The sequence below is a fragment of the Brassica oleracea genome, chromosome C3, assembly GCF_000695525.1.
Source record: "Brassica oleracea var. oleracea cultivar TO1000 chromosome C3, BOL, whole genome shotgun sequence".
NCBI lineage: Eukaryota > Viridiplantae > Streptophyta > Magnoliopsida > Brassicales > Brassicaceae > Brassica > Brassica oleracea.
In genome coordinates, this window is record NC_027750.1 from 33761987 (window position 1) to 33778149 (window position 16163).

Consider the following 16163-nt stretch of genomic DNA (forward strand, 5'->3'; position numbering starts at 1 on the left):
AGTGACACAGGGATAGTCCCGTTAAGTTTGTTCCTACTCAAAGTCCTGCTTGGCCAAATACAACAGTGAATAAAGACGCATGCTAAAATCTGAGAGAGCCATAACTCTGAGAGAGCCATTAGAAATACATGCTGGTATGCAAACTTTCTATTGGAAAACTGGAATTAGCATCACACAAAAGTTTGCACTGCATTGCATAATATATTAGAAACCTTTCTGATGTACCTTGGAAGAGGATAAGTTTCCAGCATTATAAGAAAATGGTGTTCCTTCCTTAAGAAGTTGCGTCCCTGCTGATGATGGTGACCAAAACTCTGAATTGTTCACAGACGGAGATCCCCATGGCAGACGAGCTCGCATATATGACCTAGCCACGTCCACAGGCATGGACAATGGCTTAGAAACAAAGAGAGATATGCATTACAGTTTGTTGAGCAACTTTGAGACCTTCAGCAGCGAAAGAGACTTGATCGAGATTGAATGTCTGATTATAAAGCATGTCGCGTTGTCCTTCATACCTGATAAGAAAGTAATGTAATTGATCAACAATTGTTAATGAGCAGAGCTAGCTGTAAACCTAATGAATCCCTTACATTTTCTTCTGCTTGAGAAGCCTCATAGCACGAGCTTTGAGAGCTTGTTGAACAGGACCAGATCGTGTCTTTTGAATATGCTCTCTGTATTTGCAAAGCTCAACACCAAGCTTTTTAATCTTATCTTCCACTGATTCTCCTCTTTTATTTATCTGTCAAACATTTTAAAAAACCACAATCATCTGATCGGTGATCAAACACACGATTTATACCTAGAGAATAAATATCTCAGTGATTCGGATTCATAATTCTCTACACAGGACATTGCAGAACGATTTGGAGATAAGAGGGAAACGAGAAAGAGGACGAACCCGATCGGAGGCACGACTTCTAGATACACCACCACAAAGCTAATATCTGCCATCTAAAGTCTGTGTCATGTAACTTAACACCAGCATCCATAGCTCGAGGACAACAACGACGAACCTGATGACAGCCACAACGAGTCTGATGACGACGAATGTGCTGACCTGAAGACGGTAGATCTGATGACGACGGAAAGAAACACGGCGGAGCAATGGTAATCCGTCGTAGGTGAAGGACGAGGAAGATGAACACGACGGGATTATTTCCGACGATTAGATTTTCGAAATTGTTTTTTTAATTAATCAAAGGAGAGAGCATAAGGGTAAATGATCCCCTTTAATGAAACCTATTTTTGTGATTTTGGACTTTGAGTGCTAGTTTGGGAACAAAAACTTGATTTTGTGCTATCTAAGGCATTTTCTCTTATTAGAATCCTAAACACCATATTCCAAAACTCTACCTCACCCCTCAATTCTAAACCTTAAATCTAGATTATTTAAACTAGAGTTATAAATGTCTATTTCCCTCTTTAAAAATGAGGGTAAAAGTGGTTAAAGTAAATATGAAAATAGTATTTTTGGCAATTTTTCTTAAATGAAATACAATTTTGTGATATAAATATTTAATTTTTGAAAATTTGAATTTTTTTTCTATTAAAATCTGATCAATAAACCAATAAAACTATTCAAGTTAAATAAATTTCCTTTGATTTTACAATGTTAGTAAAGAAGAAAACATATCGGTTGGTTAAAAAAGAGTTTGAATTACATAAAGCTCGATAAAAAAAAAGAGAGAAAGTTTCATATAAATATTTCGTTAAGCTTTTAAATACACAAATTTTTTTTCTCCCTATTTTACTATCCGAACTAATTATTTTACTTATTAAATACACTTACTTTTAAAAATATGCTCATTTTAATACCTAATGTATGCTCATTTTAATAAGGGCAAATTTATGTTTACTTTTTTCATGGTACCACTTTTCATCTTTACCATCATTAAAAGAACATTTTCAAAAATACATTTTTCATTAAGTGGCAAAATACTCTTATATCCTTGTTATCTATATATATAATAAATCATTATTAAAAAATAAAAAATGAATTTTTTTTTATGTTTTCGAATTGTACTTTTTAAATTCGAACTTTTTTATAATTTTTTTCGAATTTTTTTTTTGAGTTTTTTTTTGAATTTTTTTCAAAATTTCTTTTTAAAAATCAAAAATTATGTTTAAAACTATTTTTTAAATTGTTTTTATATTTTTAAATATTTTATATGCCGAATTCAGATTAAACAACTCTCTTAGTACATAGGACCACTGACCGAGTCATGTACTCAATATTTTTATTGTCGTAGTGTTATTGCGTGACATATTTGACAAGACAATTGACATTGTTATTTGTTCGATATATTCTATTCCTATAGTGTCATTATGACGTATCTATTGATTGGTGTATATGATATATCTCATCACAAGTATATATATGCTTAGAACATGATTATCCGGGATACTTAGTGGGTTTCTTAGTGCGTGGACTCCCACAAAATTTTTAAGGATCGGTTACAAAAACTACTAATTAAAAACCGATTTTAGTGAGTTTCTTACACTGTTCGCGGACTCCACTGACTCGTGGCGGTCCGCGATTGGTTTGCTTTTAATTTTTTTTTTTTTTTTTAAAAAAAAAAAACTAAGAAACCCATTGAATTTCTTAGGGATAATCTTGGTCTTACTATATTTAACTGTTTATACAAGTCTTCTCTTCGATATATGACGTTTTATATGTTGGTATTATGTCAATATCAACATGTTGATTAATCAGTTCATACATCTACAGTAAAATAGATTTATATAGTTGCTTTATTCTTAAGATTTTTATGTTTTGGCTCTCTGCTTCTTCGTTTCTTCCGTGTTTGTCAACGGTGTTTCCTTTTCACAATGGATGACCGACTTCTTTATAGTTAGGATTATTTATAAAAAGCTGAGTTTTGTTTCAACTTATTTTTCTGCTCCCTGCCTCACATAGATCCTCAAAAAACATGGCCAGTGACACAAATTCATTGAGATACAAGGTCTACTTCAGCTTCCACAAAGGTGAAGACACAATTCGTTACTCCTTCGTCAGCCACCTTTCCGCATCTCTTCGCCGGAAAGGCCTGATTCCTTCGGCTTCATTGTTTGTGGATAACTGCTCCAATGGGACTCGGACAGAGAAACATAATTTCAAGGCCTTTGTGGTGGTCCTCTCTGAGAAGTACGTGTTATCTTCTGAATGCCTCGATGAGCTTGCGGAAATTGTTGATCGCCAGCGGGATAACCAAAACGTTGTAGTCCCGGTGTTTTATAGCATAACTCAATCGGAAGTTATGCATAAATCGCGATTGGACATATTGAGAGATACATTTCCGCTAGAGAGTAACTCAGCCGAGCGGGTAACTAGATGGATAGGCGCTCTGAAGAAAACGGTCGAGTCGTATAAGCCAAGGTAACTAAATTTAGAGTAAAGACAATCTTACTATTAATGTCATATCTTATTAAAGAAACCCAGATTTTACAAATTTATGTAGTTTCATATTAGGATATTGTTGGTAATGATATATGATGTAGTAATTAATATGTAGAGCATTGACAAATTCAATCATATGAAATTTTGTTTGAGTTAAAAGTTCATGAAACTTAACATATAACATATGACTAGATAAGCGCGGAATAAACATTATATATAAAAATTATTTTATGTATTATATGTTCTTACATATTATGAAATAATAAATATATATTGAATAATTAAAAATCAGTAACTATTACATGTATAATTAAATTGTTGCGAACATATAAATCAATTTTATTAATCCGGATAATTTTTTTAAAGATTTGATAGGATATGTAATTAAATTTAAATGATATTAACATACATAGTATATTTTTAATATTAATGTCTATTAAATGATTTTTTCTACTCATATGTTTTTTTTATCATGTGCATCTTTAATAGCAAAAACTTTAAATTACTGATAACAAAATTTTCATTGTGGGATTAATAATTTTAGTAATTGATAATTTTAAAAAAATTTATCAATGTTAGTTCAAAACTTTTATCAAAAAAAATTATTCAAAGTAAATTTTGAAATTAAAATATTTATTTATTCAATATGGTTTATAGTTTAATTTAGAATGATATATATACATATATATTTTAAATCTTAATTATTAATTAAATTAGACATTTATTTACATGATTTTGTAATCATTTGTATTTTGTCATAACAAAAATTTTAAACAATGGATCGCAAAATTTGAATGTGAGACTTTTAACAGTTTTAGTAATTTAAAGTCGTTTTATAAAATTCAAAATATAACATATACATAAAAATCCAAATTTTTATAATATGGTTATTGTGATTTTTTTTAAATTATTTTAATAGTTTAAAATTAAACAAATTTGATAGAAGATACATTATTTTTTTATCAGATCTTTATTATTCAAAATTATTAATTGTCATATATACTTTAGCCACATTGGGCAATTCCGTAATCTTTATTTAAGGAAATAATAAATGACATTAATAATGAATTTATGGTTAGTTTAATAAAAAAACTTATTATATAATTAGAAGGACCAACATATTTCTCTTATTATTCTAAGAATCATTCTAGTGATGACATGTGACTATAAAAAAAGTTGTAATGTTTCACAAATAATATATAGGGGATGTACAATGTGATGATGTTAAAAAATACATACGATTAGTTATATAGCATAAAAAGTCTAAATACCCATTCAGCCCTCACCCTTTACACCAAAGGCTGTATATATACGATATCTAACATTTTTATCTAAAATATATATGTCAAATCAACAAAAAAAGATTAGGGAGAAAGTTACTGAATTACATGTTTAGACTCCATTGTGAATAATATTAATAATAATTAACAAACTCTTAAATTTATGTTAATAGTAATTAACAAATTTTAAACTTTATATGTATAGCCTCTAAATCACATAAAATGAGATTATACCATTTCAAGATAATTTCTAATTTACTTCTACATTTCTCCTTTAAACCAAAAGAATTTTATTGTAAAAGTAAAAATACAAAAATATATATTTTAGAAAATATAAAAAAATTATTTTTAATGATAAATATAAGGCATATATAGCTCAATTGATGACAGCTTATCACGTGGAAGAGTTGTTAAAGGGTAAGGTCTTGGATTCGAGTAACGCTAAATGCGCCAATAACCTACATGGAGAAATCAGTGAGGGTTCACATGTGGGTTAGGGTCGGTGCCCTGCAGGGCAAGCATGGGACCCACAGAGCGGGTAGTTTCCACGGGGCGGGTTGTTACATAAAAGTTGACTTTTATTGTAAAGCCCTGCCCGTCCACAGCTAATGGGCCACCCACGCCCGTGAGCTCTATCCTGTTCCAACGGTCGGTGCGTTAATTTTTCCAAGACCCGAAAGTCATGTTTACTGACCCTACAATCACCACATGACATTTCATCGTGCTTTGACCTCACTCACACGGTATCGCGAATCACTTCCCGATAGATCACCCATCATTCCACTACTCCAACTCAAGCACGCTTAACTCTTGAGTTCTAAACGGATGTGTGATGGAAAAGGTAAGTCGACTTTGGTGACATAAGTAACCAAATCAATTATCTTAAGCTTTTTCATATATCACAACTCGGGATGTTACAATTTATTTACTGCAAGCTTGATGTTCATCACCAAAAGTGTAGAAATCGGTTCTGCATGTAAAATGTCAATAATTTCTTCAATCTTTTGAATATATTTATGAAGAAATTACACTCTGACAAAACTTATTTTCCTGCAAACCAGAAATCATTTTTGTGTCCATGGATTCTTCTATATCAATTTTTATCTCTAGTAGCTCTTTTAGCTTTTCAACATCCTAAATGTTTCTGCCAAAACATATCAACAAAAATATGGGAGAATGGTTATCAAGGTACCTGACATAGACACAATAACCCTACTTGCAACTCTTGTAGCCAATCTTCAAAATGTACAAGTTAAAATGCTTGTATCACTTCCAAAGAGCTTGCTTCAACCCTTACACATAAGCTTTTCCTCATAAGGTTTTACAAACCCTTTTGGTTAATTCTTATTGATATCTTCGTACAAATCCACATGAAAAATGATAGTATTAACATTTGTAGGAGGTAGACTTGACACCTTATCAATGCACGTCCTGGTTCCAGAAAATGGCCATTTAACTCAGAGGCCCTAAGCTGGGGAAATCCCAATATGCTAAACGGTGAAATCTGACAACTAAAGCAACGTGGCGAGCTCACACCCATACTTGAAGGGAAGCATGCTTGATAAGTCAACAAATGTAGATGATACAATCTGACCAGCATTTTATGTCTTAAGCAATTCGACTGGTATCCACGTCACATGGAATATGTGATCTCATCTTACGTGATCGAATATATGACCTTAGCCTCAAGAAGTTGACGAACTTCTTTTGTTGCATTCAAGGTATTCTTCAACTATAAAAAGAAGGCTCACTCGACAAAAGGAAAGACCAGATTTTCTGCCTAGAGCTTGTAGGAAGAGATTTTAGAGAGACAAACTAGTTACCTCCTCGATTAGATAATCGAACTCACTTCACATTTGTAACCTCTTTCTCAATCCCGATTTACTTCTAATATAAATGAGATTTCCAACATGATATGTCCTTAATCTATTAACTAAACACTTATTCAAACCTCACTCTTAACATTTGGCGCCATCTGTGCGGACAAATCGGAAAATCTCTGTACGCAAGATAGCTCGAAGAACCTAAAAGCAATTAAACCAGCATGCATGAGCGAGGAAGAAAAACAACGAATAAAACAAACAAAGAACCGACAATAGAAGACCCAGAAATATGTCGTTAAAAGGAACTGTCATGCAATTAGAACCAACAGAGCCAAGCATGAGGCTGAGGTAGAGACCCTAATCAAATCAGGGATAGGAGCCATCGACGAACCAACAAACCATGACCTCACAAAAGCCCCGAACAACCTCATAATACATAGATAATGTAAGTCCCTTGTCCAGTTATACAACAAGCGGATGTCCCATCGATCCTCAAAATCCTATTAGCAGGAAAATACACCCTCCTCTAAACATGCTCCTTTTGGCAGTTATAGAACTAATGCTTCCACATGATTCTTCCACCTCTCTTTCGACCACATCCAAATCTCTCTCGGAAAAATCAACACCTCTAACGGATACTGCACAAGATCCCTCCACTTGGAGAAGCCTTCCCTCTACACCCTTCAAATTACAAATGGTGGCGTCCCTCTTAGCCATAACCAATTTGACCTTTGCCTACGCCTATGCGATGGCGCAATACCATCTAGCTCAATCTCTGCCATACCGTTAGCCATCTCCTCATGCAGCTCTCTACCTTGTTGTCATAGCCGTAAATGAGCAAAGTCTGCCGACCCTTAAGCTAATAAAAAGCAAACATTGAAGAAACAAATTTAGACGAAGCAAGGATCCATTCATGGACATGCGAACATAGACAAGTAAAAATACATACCCAACACGACATGTTAGCAAGGTGTCATACTCTCCCTCGGAAATAAACGATGCATCTTCCGATAATCAAGAGGTGGTTGTGGAGGCTTTGGTGGGGCAATGGCGAGAACAACTGGCCCAGTCAGCAGCAAGACTCTCATTCCCATCATAGTGTAAAATTAGCCCCTCAGAAAGGTCAGCGGTGTGACCAACCGAGCATAATTATCCACGTCGTCCTCATCAATAGAATGAGGGCTATGTATGCCAACAGTCAGAGCTTCATTGCCATCTGGTAACATACCAGCCAACGAATCCCCATGGCCAACCGGAGGAACAAACAGGTCGTGAACTGAGAAAGCCTCACCGCACACCTTCTCCTAGAATAGAAGGGCTGAGAGAAACATCACTTAATACTTTCAAAATCAACAAGGTAAGGATGACCGACTCCAACGTTGCCAGAACTTGAGGCCACCTGAGTAGAGCGAGCAGCAGACTGAAGGGACAAAACACAAGGAATGACGCCCACCACCTCACCGGGAACGTCCACCTCTATTTTTCTCTTGACTACCTCGAATAACAAAACCCTGGGAATACCCGACTCGAGGCGAGCCTTGGGGAATCAGAAGATTAACCAGATCAGCCACCATTGCCTACTGGAGAGATAACGAGACAACATCAACAATCATTGATGACAAATGATGAGTCGGAGTAACGGAAGGAGAGTCAGGTAAACTGAAAGATTCTCTTGCCAAAGAAGAATTGGATGAATGTGAATAAGTATCGAACTCGGCTCTAATTTAGGCCAGAATATTGAATGAGATCAAACAAAGGAGATCGAGAAAGCTGAAACGAGAGGGAATCAGAAGAAAAGAAATAGAAAGAACCAAAAAAAATGTGCTGCGGAGATATTTATAGACTAAGATAAAAACGAAAAATGCATATTTTGATATGAAAAGATGCTTCATCCCCTACAAGCTACTTGATGGCCGGCCAGAAATTCTAAAACCCCACCATCAAACTGTGTCTTTCAATAACTACGACAACCATCCCAACAAAGTGGGAGATTTATTGTTGGGGTGGGCTTCACAACCCTATCGATGCATAACCCATTTCTAGAAAAGATCCATTTTACCCAAAGGTGTGAGACCGGGAAATGCCTGACCTGCTAAACGATGAAACCTGATGAAAAAGCAATGTGAAGAGTTCACATCCACTCGAAGGAAAGTGTGATTGATCTGTCAACAAATACAAATGATACTGTCTGACTGGCATTTAATGGACGAGGCGAGTTGTATCTGCGTCGCAGGAAATATGTGACCTCATCTGACATAATCGAATATATTACCTCAGCCCCAAGGATGACGAGCTTTCTTTTGTCGCATTCAAAGCATTTTTAACTATAAAAAAAGTCTCAGTCCATAGAAAGAAATATCAGCCTTTTTCTCGGAACTTCTATAGAGATAACTTAGCGACCTTGATATTCATAGCATAGCAAGCTCATTTCGATAATCGAACTTACCTCGCATTTTTAACCTCTTTCTCGATTCCAATTTACATTCGATAGAAACGAGATTTCTGACTTTCTTTTTCCTTAACCTATTTACTAAACACTTAATTAAACCCCACTCTCAAGTAGATGCATGTATTCAAGATGAAAATTCAATATTATTACCATTTCCAACCCACGCAACCTATGGAAGTGTGGTTAACAACATAAGAGAAAACCTTGTCATAACTACTCCTCTGATTGTGGAAGCCCCCTTAGTCCAGTGGTTTGACTAAGGGTTCATTAATGCTTCTACACCAGGATGTATGGGGTTCAAACCTCAGAAAACGCAAATTATGCAGATTATGGAGAAAAATGTTACAAGAGGTCTTCAACATGTTGCAAAGGTGTATCATCGAATATGAATCTCATAGGGCGGCTCAGAGTGATGCAGTCAGACGTGCATTCTCATATGATGGTAGAATTGTCGACTGTAAAATCATCTATGTAATATTTCTTATAGTTGTAATAGCATAATTAATCGGACGTTAAAAAAAAAAAAAAAAACTCTGATCTACGAGTAATCTTTTCCCATTTATATAGCTTATGCTTTACTTTTTCCTTCTTAGAAATCCACCATTTCATTTTGGAAATCCACTTGCATCAAATTTTCTTTCTTCCATTATAGTATACGATCTCATGTCCGATTTTTCGCACGACTCGATACATTTTTTGATAAATATTTTATTTTTAACATTTTCTCAAAACAATATTGTTTGTTTCTAATAAAATTTCAGTAACTGTAATTAATTAATAAGCTTGGAATCTAAAATAATAAAAAAATATATCTTTTAAAAATAAATTTGAGAGCCACATTGGAGTAACACACTTTCTACTCTTTATTAAAAAGGTGTTTTCCTTTTAAAATGAGAGTGCGTATTAAAGATGTTTTAACTCAGTCAGATATTTTAAGTTCATGGATTAAATTAAAAACAACTAGGTGTTTGCACCGTGTGTGCAGTGAAAAAATTTGTAAATTTAAATTATATTTTAAAACAAAATTTTATTATTCTTTTATATTTTATTTTTTCAATATTTTAATATAAATTTTGATTCAATTGAACTAAAATTAAGATAAAATAAACCATTTTTTTTAGTTACAATTATATTTAAAATAGATATGTATATATATTTAAAACTATAGTCTTATATAGATTTGTATCCATATATTTTGGATAAAATATATTAAATTAAATTGTATAAAATAATAAAAAAATTGGTATAAAAATTCTATAATTATCAAAAAGTACAACTAAACATTATTTGTAAAATTTATAGATATGTGAAAGAAGTTAATAATATTAAGATTAAAATTTTAGTTTTAAAATATAATTGTACAATAATTGAAAATCTCTTTTAGTCGTAAAAGTGTATAATATAAAATACAGAAATAAATATTATTTCGAAGTTTGTAAAATATTATTATATTTTTTATTATTATGTTATTTAATGTCATATTTGAATAGATTTATTTTAATGATTATGTATAATTTACTACAATATTCTAAAAAGTTTATTAAAAATATAAATAAACATTAAATGTAATTGTCCATGTCACATTTAGCCATAAATCATATCATCAATTATACTATATTATGTCATATTTATTTAGTAAAAATGATTGTACAGATGACATGTGTCAAAATCAATTTACAAATAATGTCTAGGGAACTAAGGGATCGCGTGACACACGCTCACCTGTATTTCTTAATATACTCAATTACTCATGTTTTGTAATACATGTATCTATTATATATTCACCGAATGTGTTGGTAGTTGTGTTTATTAGTATACGTTTATTAGTATAGGTTTAATAGTTGTGTTGGTCAAAAGCAGGATGGATTATGGTGATTGTGAACTTGTTGAAGAAATTGCTAGGGATGTGTACGAAAAGATGTTTCCTACCAAACGAATTGGAATCTATTCAAGGTTGCTTGAGTTGGAAAACTTTCTTTGCAAGCAACCATGGGGTGTCCGCAGCATTGGAATTTGGGGCATGCCAGGCATAGGCAAAACTACACTTGCTAAAGCAGCATTTGACCAATTTTCTGGTGATTATGAAGTTTCTTGTTTCATCAAAGATTTCGACAAAGAATTTCATATGAAAGGAATTTATTATTTGCTGCAAGAATACTTAGGGGGAACTGTCAGGGAAGAGCTTGATATAAACAATTATGTTATGGAGCCAGAACCAAAAAGAGTTCTTATTGTCCTAGATAATGTCTGCAAACCTCTGGATGCAGATGCTTTTCTGAATGGGTTTGATTGGTTTGGTCCAGGGAGTTTGATAATCATAACTTCTAGAGACAAACAAGTATTCGTGCAATGTGGCGTCAATCAAATATATGAGGTTCAAGGTTTCAATGTAGACGAGGCAAAGAAACTATTCTCATCTGGAATAGATTGGAGCAAAAGGAGTGGTTTGGATACTCTTGAACCTTATTTGAGGTCAGTGATACAATATTCTAGTGGAAATCCTTTAGCTCTCAGCTTTTATGGAAAAGAGCTGCTACCCAAGAATATAGAAGAAATAGAGACAGAGCTCCTCAGTCTGAAGCAAATTCCTCCGCCTTTGATTATGGAAGCAATCAAAATCAGCTACTATACACTTAATGACAGCGAGAGGACTATGTTTCTAGACATTGCTTGTTTCTTCAGGGGAGAAAATGTGGATTACGTGATGCAACTGTTTGAAGGGTGTGGTTTCTTTCCACATGTTGGAATATCTGTCCTAGTTGATAAATGCCTGGTGACTATTTTAGAAGGCAAGATGCAAATGCATGATCTCATTCAGGTCGTTGCAAAGGAGATTTCCAATGAAGAGACTGTACAGCTAGAAAGACATTGCAGATTATGGGACGCTTCAATTATTCAATCTCTGCTAGAAGATAAAGAACCCAAATCAATTGGGGAGTCTATGGTACGTTATGGAATGTTAATAAAATTCATGATTTTTTTAATGGCATTGGATATTAATTAGTAATTTATTAGCCTCTCTTGTGTTTTCAGGGTATTGAAGATATTGAAGCCATATTTCTAGATATATCCAACTTGGAATTTTATGTCAATCCTAATGCTTTCAAGAGTATTCATAATCTTAGATTTTTAAAGATATACAGCTCCAATCATGGAAAGCATCAAGGACTTGGCATATATAAATCTCTTGAGTCTCTTCCAAATGAGCTAAGGCTACTCCATTGGGAGAATTACCCTCTAAACTACTTGCCCCATGATTTTGATCCTAGCCACCTTGTTGAACTTAACATGCCTTACAGTAAACTTGAAAAGCTTTGGGATGGAATAAAGGTAGCAAAAAAATTGTATTCACATCTTACACATTACTAATATATAAGAGGCATAAGCCAATGATCTCATTGTCAAATGATTTGAGTTTGAAACTTAACAATCTTGTCATTTATTCTGTAATTTTTTTCTCAGAATCTCGAGATGCTAAAGACGATCAAGCTATGTCATTCCCAAGAACTTGTTGAAATTAACGATATTTCAAATGCTCAAAATGTTGAGGTAATTGATCTCCAAGGCTGTATAAAATTTCCGAGTTTTCCTGCCACGGGTCATCTACAACATCTCCGAGTTATTAATCTTTCTGGTTGCGTGGAGATCAAAAGCTTTACAGAGGTTCCACCAAATATCGAGGCATTGTATCTCAGTGGAACTAGTATAAGAGAGATACTAACATTAACTACGAGGCTCACCTCGCAATGTAGGAACTGCATAGATTGTCTTCATGTCCAAACCTTAGATTTTCTTAGAGTTCTTGATCTCTCCGGCTGCTCAAGGCTAGAAGAGATTCAGTGTTTCCCAAGGAACATGAAAGAATTAAATCTTTCTGATACTGCGATCAGAAAAATTTCATCATCAATCGGTCATCTCACTGCACTTGAGGTACTGAATTTAACTAACTGCAAAAGGCTTCAACACTTGCCCATGGGAATGAGTAACTTGACCTCTCTTGTTAAGCTCATGCTAACTGGCTGCTCAAATCTTGAGCATATTCAAGATTTGCCAACGGGCCTGAAAGAGCTCTATCTTGCTGAGACGGCTATTAGAGAACTGCCATCGTCAATTTGTCATCTCTCTGAACTTGTTGTATTCGATGCCGAGAACTGCCAAAAGCTTCAAGATTTGCCAACAGCAATAGGTAACTTAAACTCTCTATCTATGCTAAAGTTATCTGGCTGCTTAGAGCTTGAGGACATCCACGATCTTCCACGGAACCTTAAGATTTTGAATCTAGCTGAGACTCCTATAAGGAAAATGCCATCATCATTTGAAGATCTCACTGAACTAATTTCAGTAGATTTAAATCATTGCAAAAGGCTGCAACATCTTCAAATGGGATCTTACAAGTCCTTAGTCAGGATTGAGCTTTCTGGCTGCTCAGACCTGGATTCTATTATTGGTTTCTCACTTCAAGACGTGGGACAACATCATATAGATGGGATTGAGAAAGTGAGGTTATGTGGGCCTCCTCCATGTAATGTCATCTTTATTTGGGAGAACTGGAGAACATTTCATGTCATACCAGGGGAGAAAATGGGCTCCAAATGTTGTATGAAGCTTACGCCATTTTTAGCCTCGCCATATCGATCGAAGCTGCCTTCTTCATTTTTATCCTCCTTGGTGTCGAGTATGTACGCATTGGTGTCGTTGTTGCTCAGTAATGCCAACCTACTCGACATACCTCAAGAGATATGTCATTTTCCTTCACTAAAGACATTGGATCTCAGCGGAAACGACTTTAGCAAACTTCCTAAAAGCATGAAGCAGCTTTGTAAGTTGGAAAGTCTTATATTATGTCGCTGCAAAAAACTCAAATCACTCCCAGAGCTTCCCCAATGTCTAGAGACTTTGAATGCACATGGTTGTGTGTCTCTCAAGAATGTTCATAGGAGTTTCGAGCAGTTTCCTAGACATTGCACGTTCAGCAATTGTTTTAATATTTCTTCAGACTCTGTCAAGAATATTTTAGACAATAGTATAGCTCACATGGCCAGACACCCTTGCCAGGTACCTCTCTCTCTCTCTCTCTGCACATTTTCATATATATATATATATATAATTTCTTTTGCCTTTCTGAAACAGAATCTCATCAAAGCACAAGTATCCAGTTTCTCTGTTCCGGCATTCACTGGTCTGAATTCCATCTTTCACTTGCAACGAAGTTCATCAGTGAAGATAAGGATTAATCATATTATAAAGCTTTTGGGGTTTAAAATAACGGTTGTAGTTGCATTTTGGGATGACTCTCGCAATGCTGCTAGTTTCGGTATCAGGTGTGTCTGTAGATGGAAAAACAAGAAAGGTCTCTCACGTCGCTTAGAAAGAGTTTTCTACTGCTGGACTCCAGAGGACGTTGCTCAAAGTGTTCTAGAAAATCACATGTTTGTCTTCTGTGATGTCTCAATGCATCTGGGTATTGCTGATGGGAATGACCATGATATATTGGATGATCTAATTGTATTTGAGTTCGTTCCTGTTAACGGGCAGAACAGGGTTCTTGATGATTGTTGCACTATTACAGAATGTGGAGTAGATGTAATTACTGAAAAAACAGACAAAGCAAGTCATGACTTGAGGCGGCCAGGTTCTGCCTTAGACTCCATGGAGCTTTCCTCTTATGTGTTACCACAATTCAAGAAGCGGAAACGAAGTTTCTCAGGATCAAAAGACATTGAAATGGTACATCTGGCTTTTTCATTGGCGGTTTCATCTTTCTTTTTTTTTTTTTTGAAGTTTATATAATCTCTTGAAATTTAGAAAGGTTTATTTGGTTGCGTGTAGTAATATAATCAGATTGATTTTACTTTAGGAACACGACAGGTTGATCTTATCAGAAACAAATAGAAGGGTAGCTTCTGATATGGCTCCTCTTTCTTCATCTTCTTTGTCTCCTCGTCCGAGATACGACGTTTTCTTGAGCTTCTATGAAGATGTCCGAAGAACATTTGTCAGCTATCTAATCAAGGAATTTAAATGGCTAGGAATCACTGCAGTATACAGCGGATTAGTGGGATGCGAGGTGACAAGTCATCCTGAGGTCACAGAAGCCATTAAGAAATCAAGGATATCAGTTGTCATTCTTTCAAAAAATTATGTTTCTTCAAGTAGGTGCTTGAATGAATTGGTGGAGATCATAACATGGAGTAAAGAAACATGGGGATACCGAGTGATACCAGTTTATTACGAAGTGGATCCATCTTATGTAAGGAAGCAGACCAAAACTATTGGAAAGGGCTTGGTGGGAACATTTTTGGGGAAAGTAGAGAAGCCAGAGGTGAAATGGAGGAGAGCTTTGACATACATTGTCGATGAAGTTGGTGAATCTTCCCAGGACTGGTTTGTATTAAATCTCTTATGTCAATGTTTTTATTATTTTTTGTTCTTAGAATTATTATGCGTGAGTCTTAAGCATTATGAGATATTTGTGGTAGACCAGAAAGTTTTGCTATTTTCATCGTTTAACTGTAGACGTTTTTTTTATTGTCAGGAATGATGACACGAAAATGATTGAGAAGATTGCTACTAATGTTTCAAAACAAGTAGATGTCATGGAATCAAATGGATTTGATACAGTGTTTATTAAGGAGACAGAGGACATTGAAGAGTTTGAGACAAACATCAGGGATAAGTTAGATGGTGTGCACATCATCCCGAGCTGGTATATGTATGCATTCTCTTTGATTTATCTGTGTCTTCTTGCTTCCCAAAGTGATTACATTACCCCTTCTGTATATATATGATATGATCAATTCAAGGAAGGCTCTTGTAACATCAGCCTAGACCTTCTTCACTAATTCATACTGCTTTGTCAAGTTCCCATTGTATCAAGTCTATCTTTAAGATCTTGACGGTATGACTATGAGGCAAGCACAATGATTATTGACTTTTAATTCTCACAAGAAAACCAAACGGACTATCAAATAGAGAAATGGTTGTTCCTGCTTTCATGTTTCCCCTAACGTGACCAAATATATGTCAATGTGCTTCTGGAGTGTTATATCAAAATCCTAATTACTTCTTCAGCTCACTGTAACGACCCGGTTTATCCAAAACCGGTTTGATTTGGTTTAACTACAATTATAATTATAACTAAAATCCTCCCCTTTTACTTTTGGTCAACCAGTGCAATGTATATATCATCGTACGCATCTCCTTCCTCG

At 34.7% G+C, this 16163-nt stretch overlaps 2 protein-coding genes across 5 annotated transcripts; one reads left to right on the forward strand and one right to left on the reverse strand.

Moving 5' to 3' along the window:
* Positions 1-274: 274 nt before the first annotated feature.
* Positions 275-957, reverse strand: LOC106330444 (charged multivesicular body protein 5-like). Its single transcript, XM_013768907.1, has 4 exons — positions 850-957; positions 594-745; positions 425-518; positions 275-367 (listed from the first exon to the last, which is right to left on the reverse strand). Exons 1-4 carry the CDS (start codon positions 955-957, stop codon positions 275-277), a joined length of 447 nt encoding a protein of 148 aa, XP_013624361.1.
* Positions 958-2794: 1837 nt separating this feature from the next.
* Positions 2795-15911, forward strand: LOC106328931 (disease resistance protein RRS1). Of its 4 annotated transcripts, none has more exons than XM_013767474.1 (7): positions 2795-3382; positions 10813-11899; positions 11989-12285; positions 12418-14010; positions 14086-14682; positions 14813-15339; positions 15491-15911. In XM_013767474.1, exons 1-7 carry the CDS (start codon positions 2937-2939, stop codon positions 15741-15743), a joined length of 4800 nt encoding a protein of 1599 aa, XP_013622928.1. In that variant the 5' UTR covers positions 2795-2936; the 3' UTR covers positions 15744-15911. The 4 variants fall into 4 exon arrangements, with proteins under 4 accessions (XP_013622928.1, XP_013622929.1, XP_013622930.1 ...); XM_013767475.1 differs by having other exon boundaries at positions 10816-11899; XM_013767476.1 differs by lacking the exon at positions 15491-15911 and having other exon boundaries at positions 14985-15095.
* Positions 15912-16163: the final 252 nt, after the last annotated feature.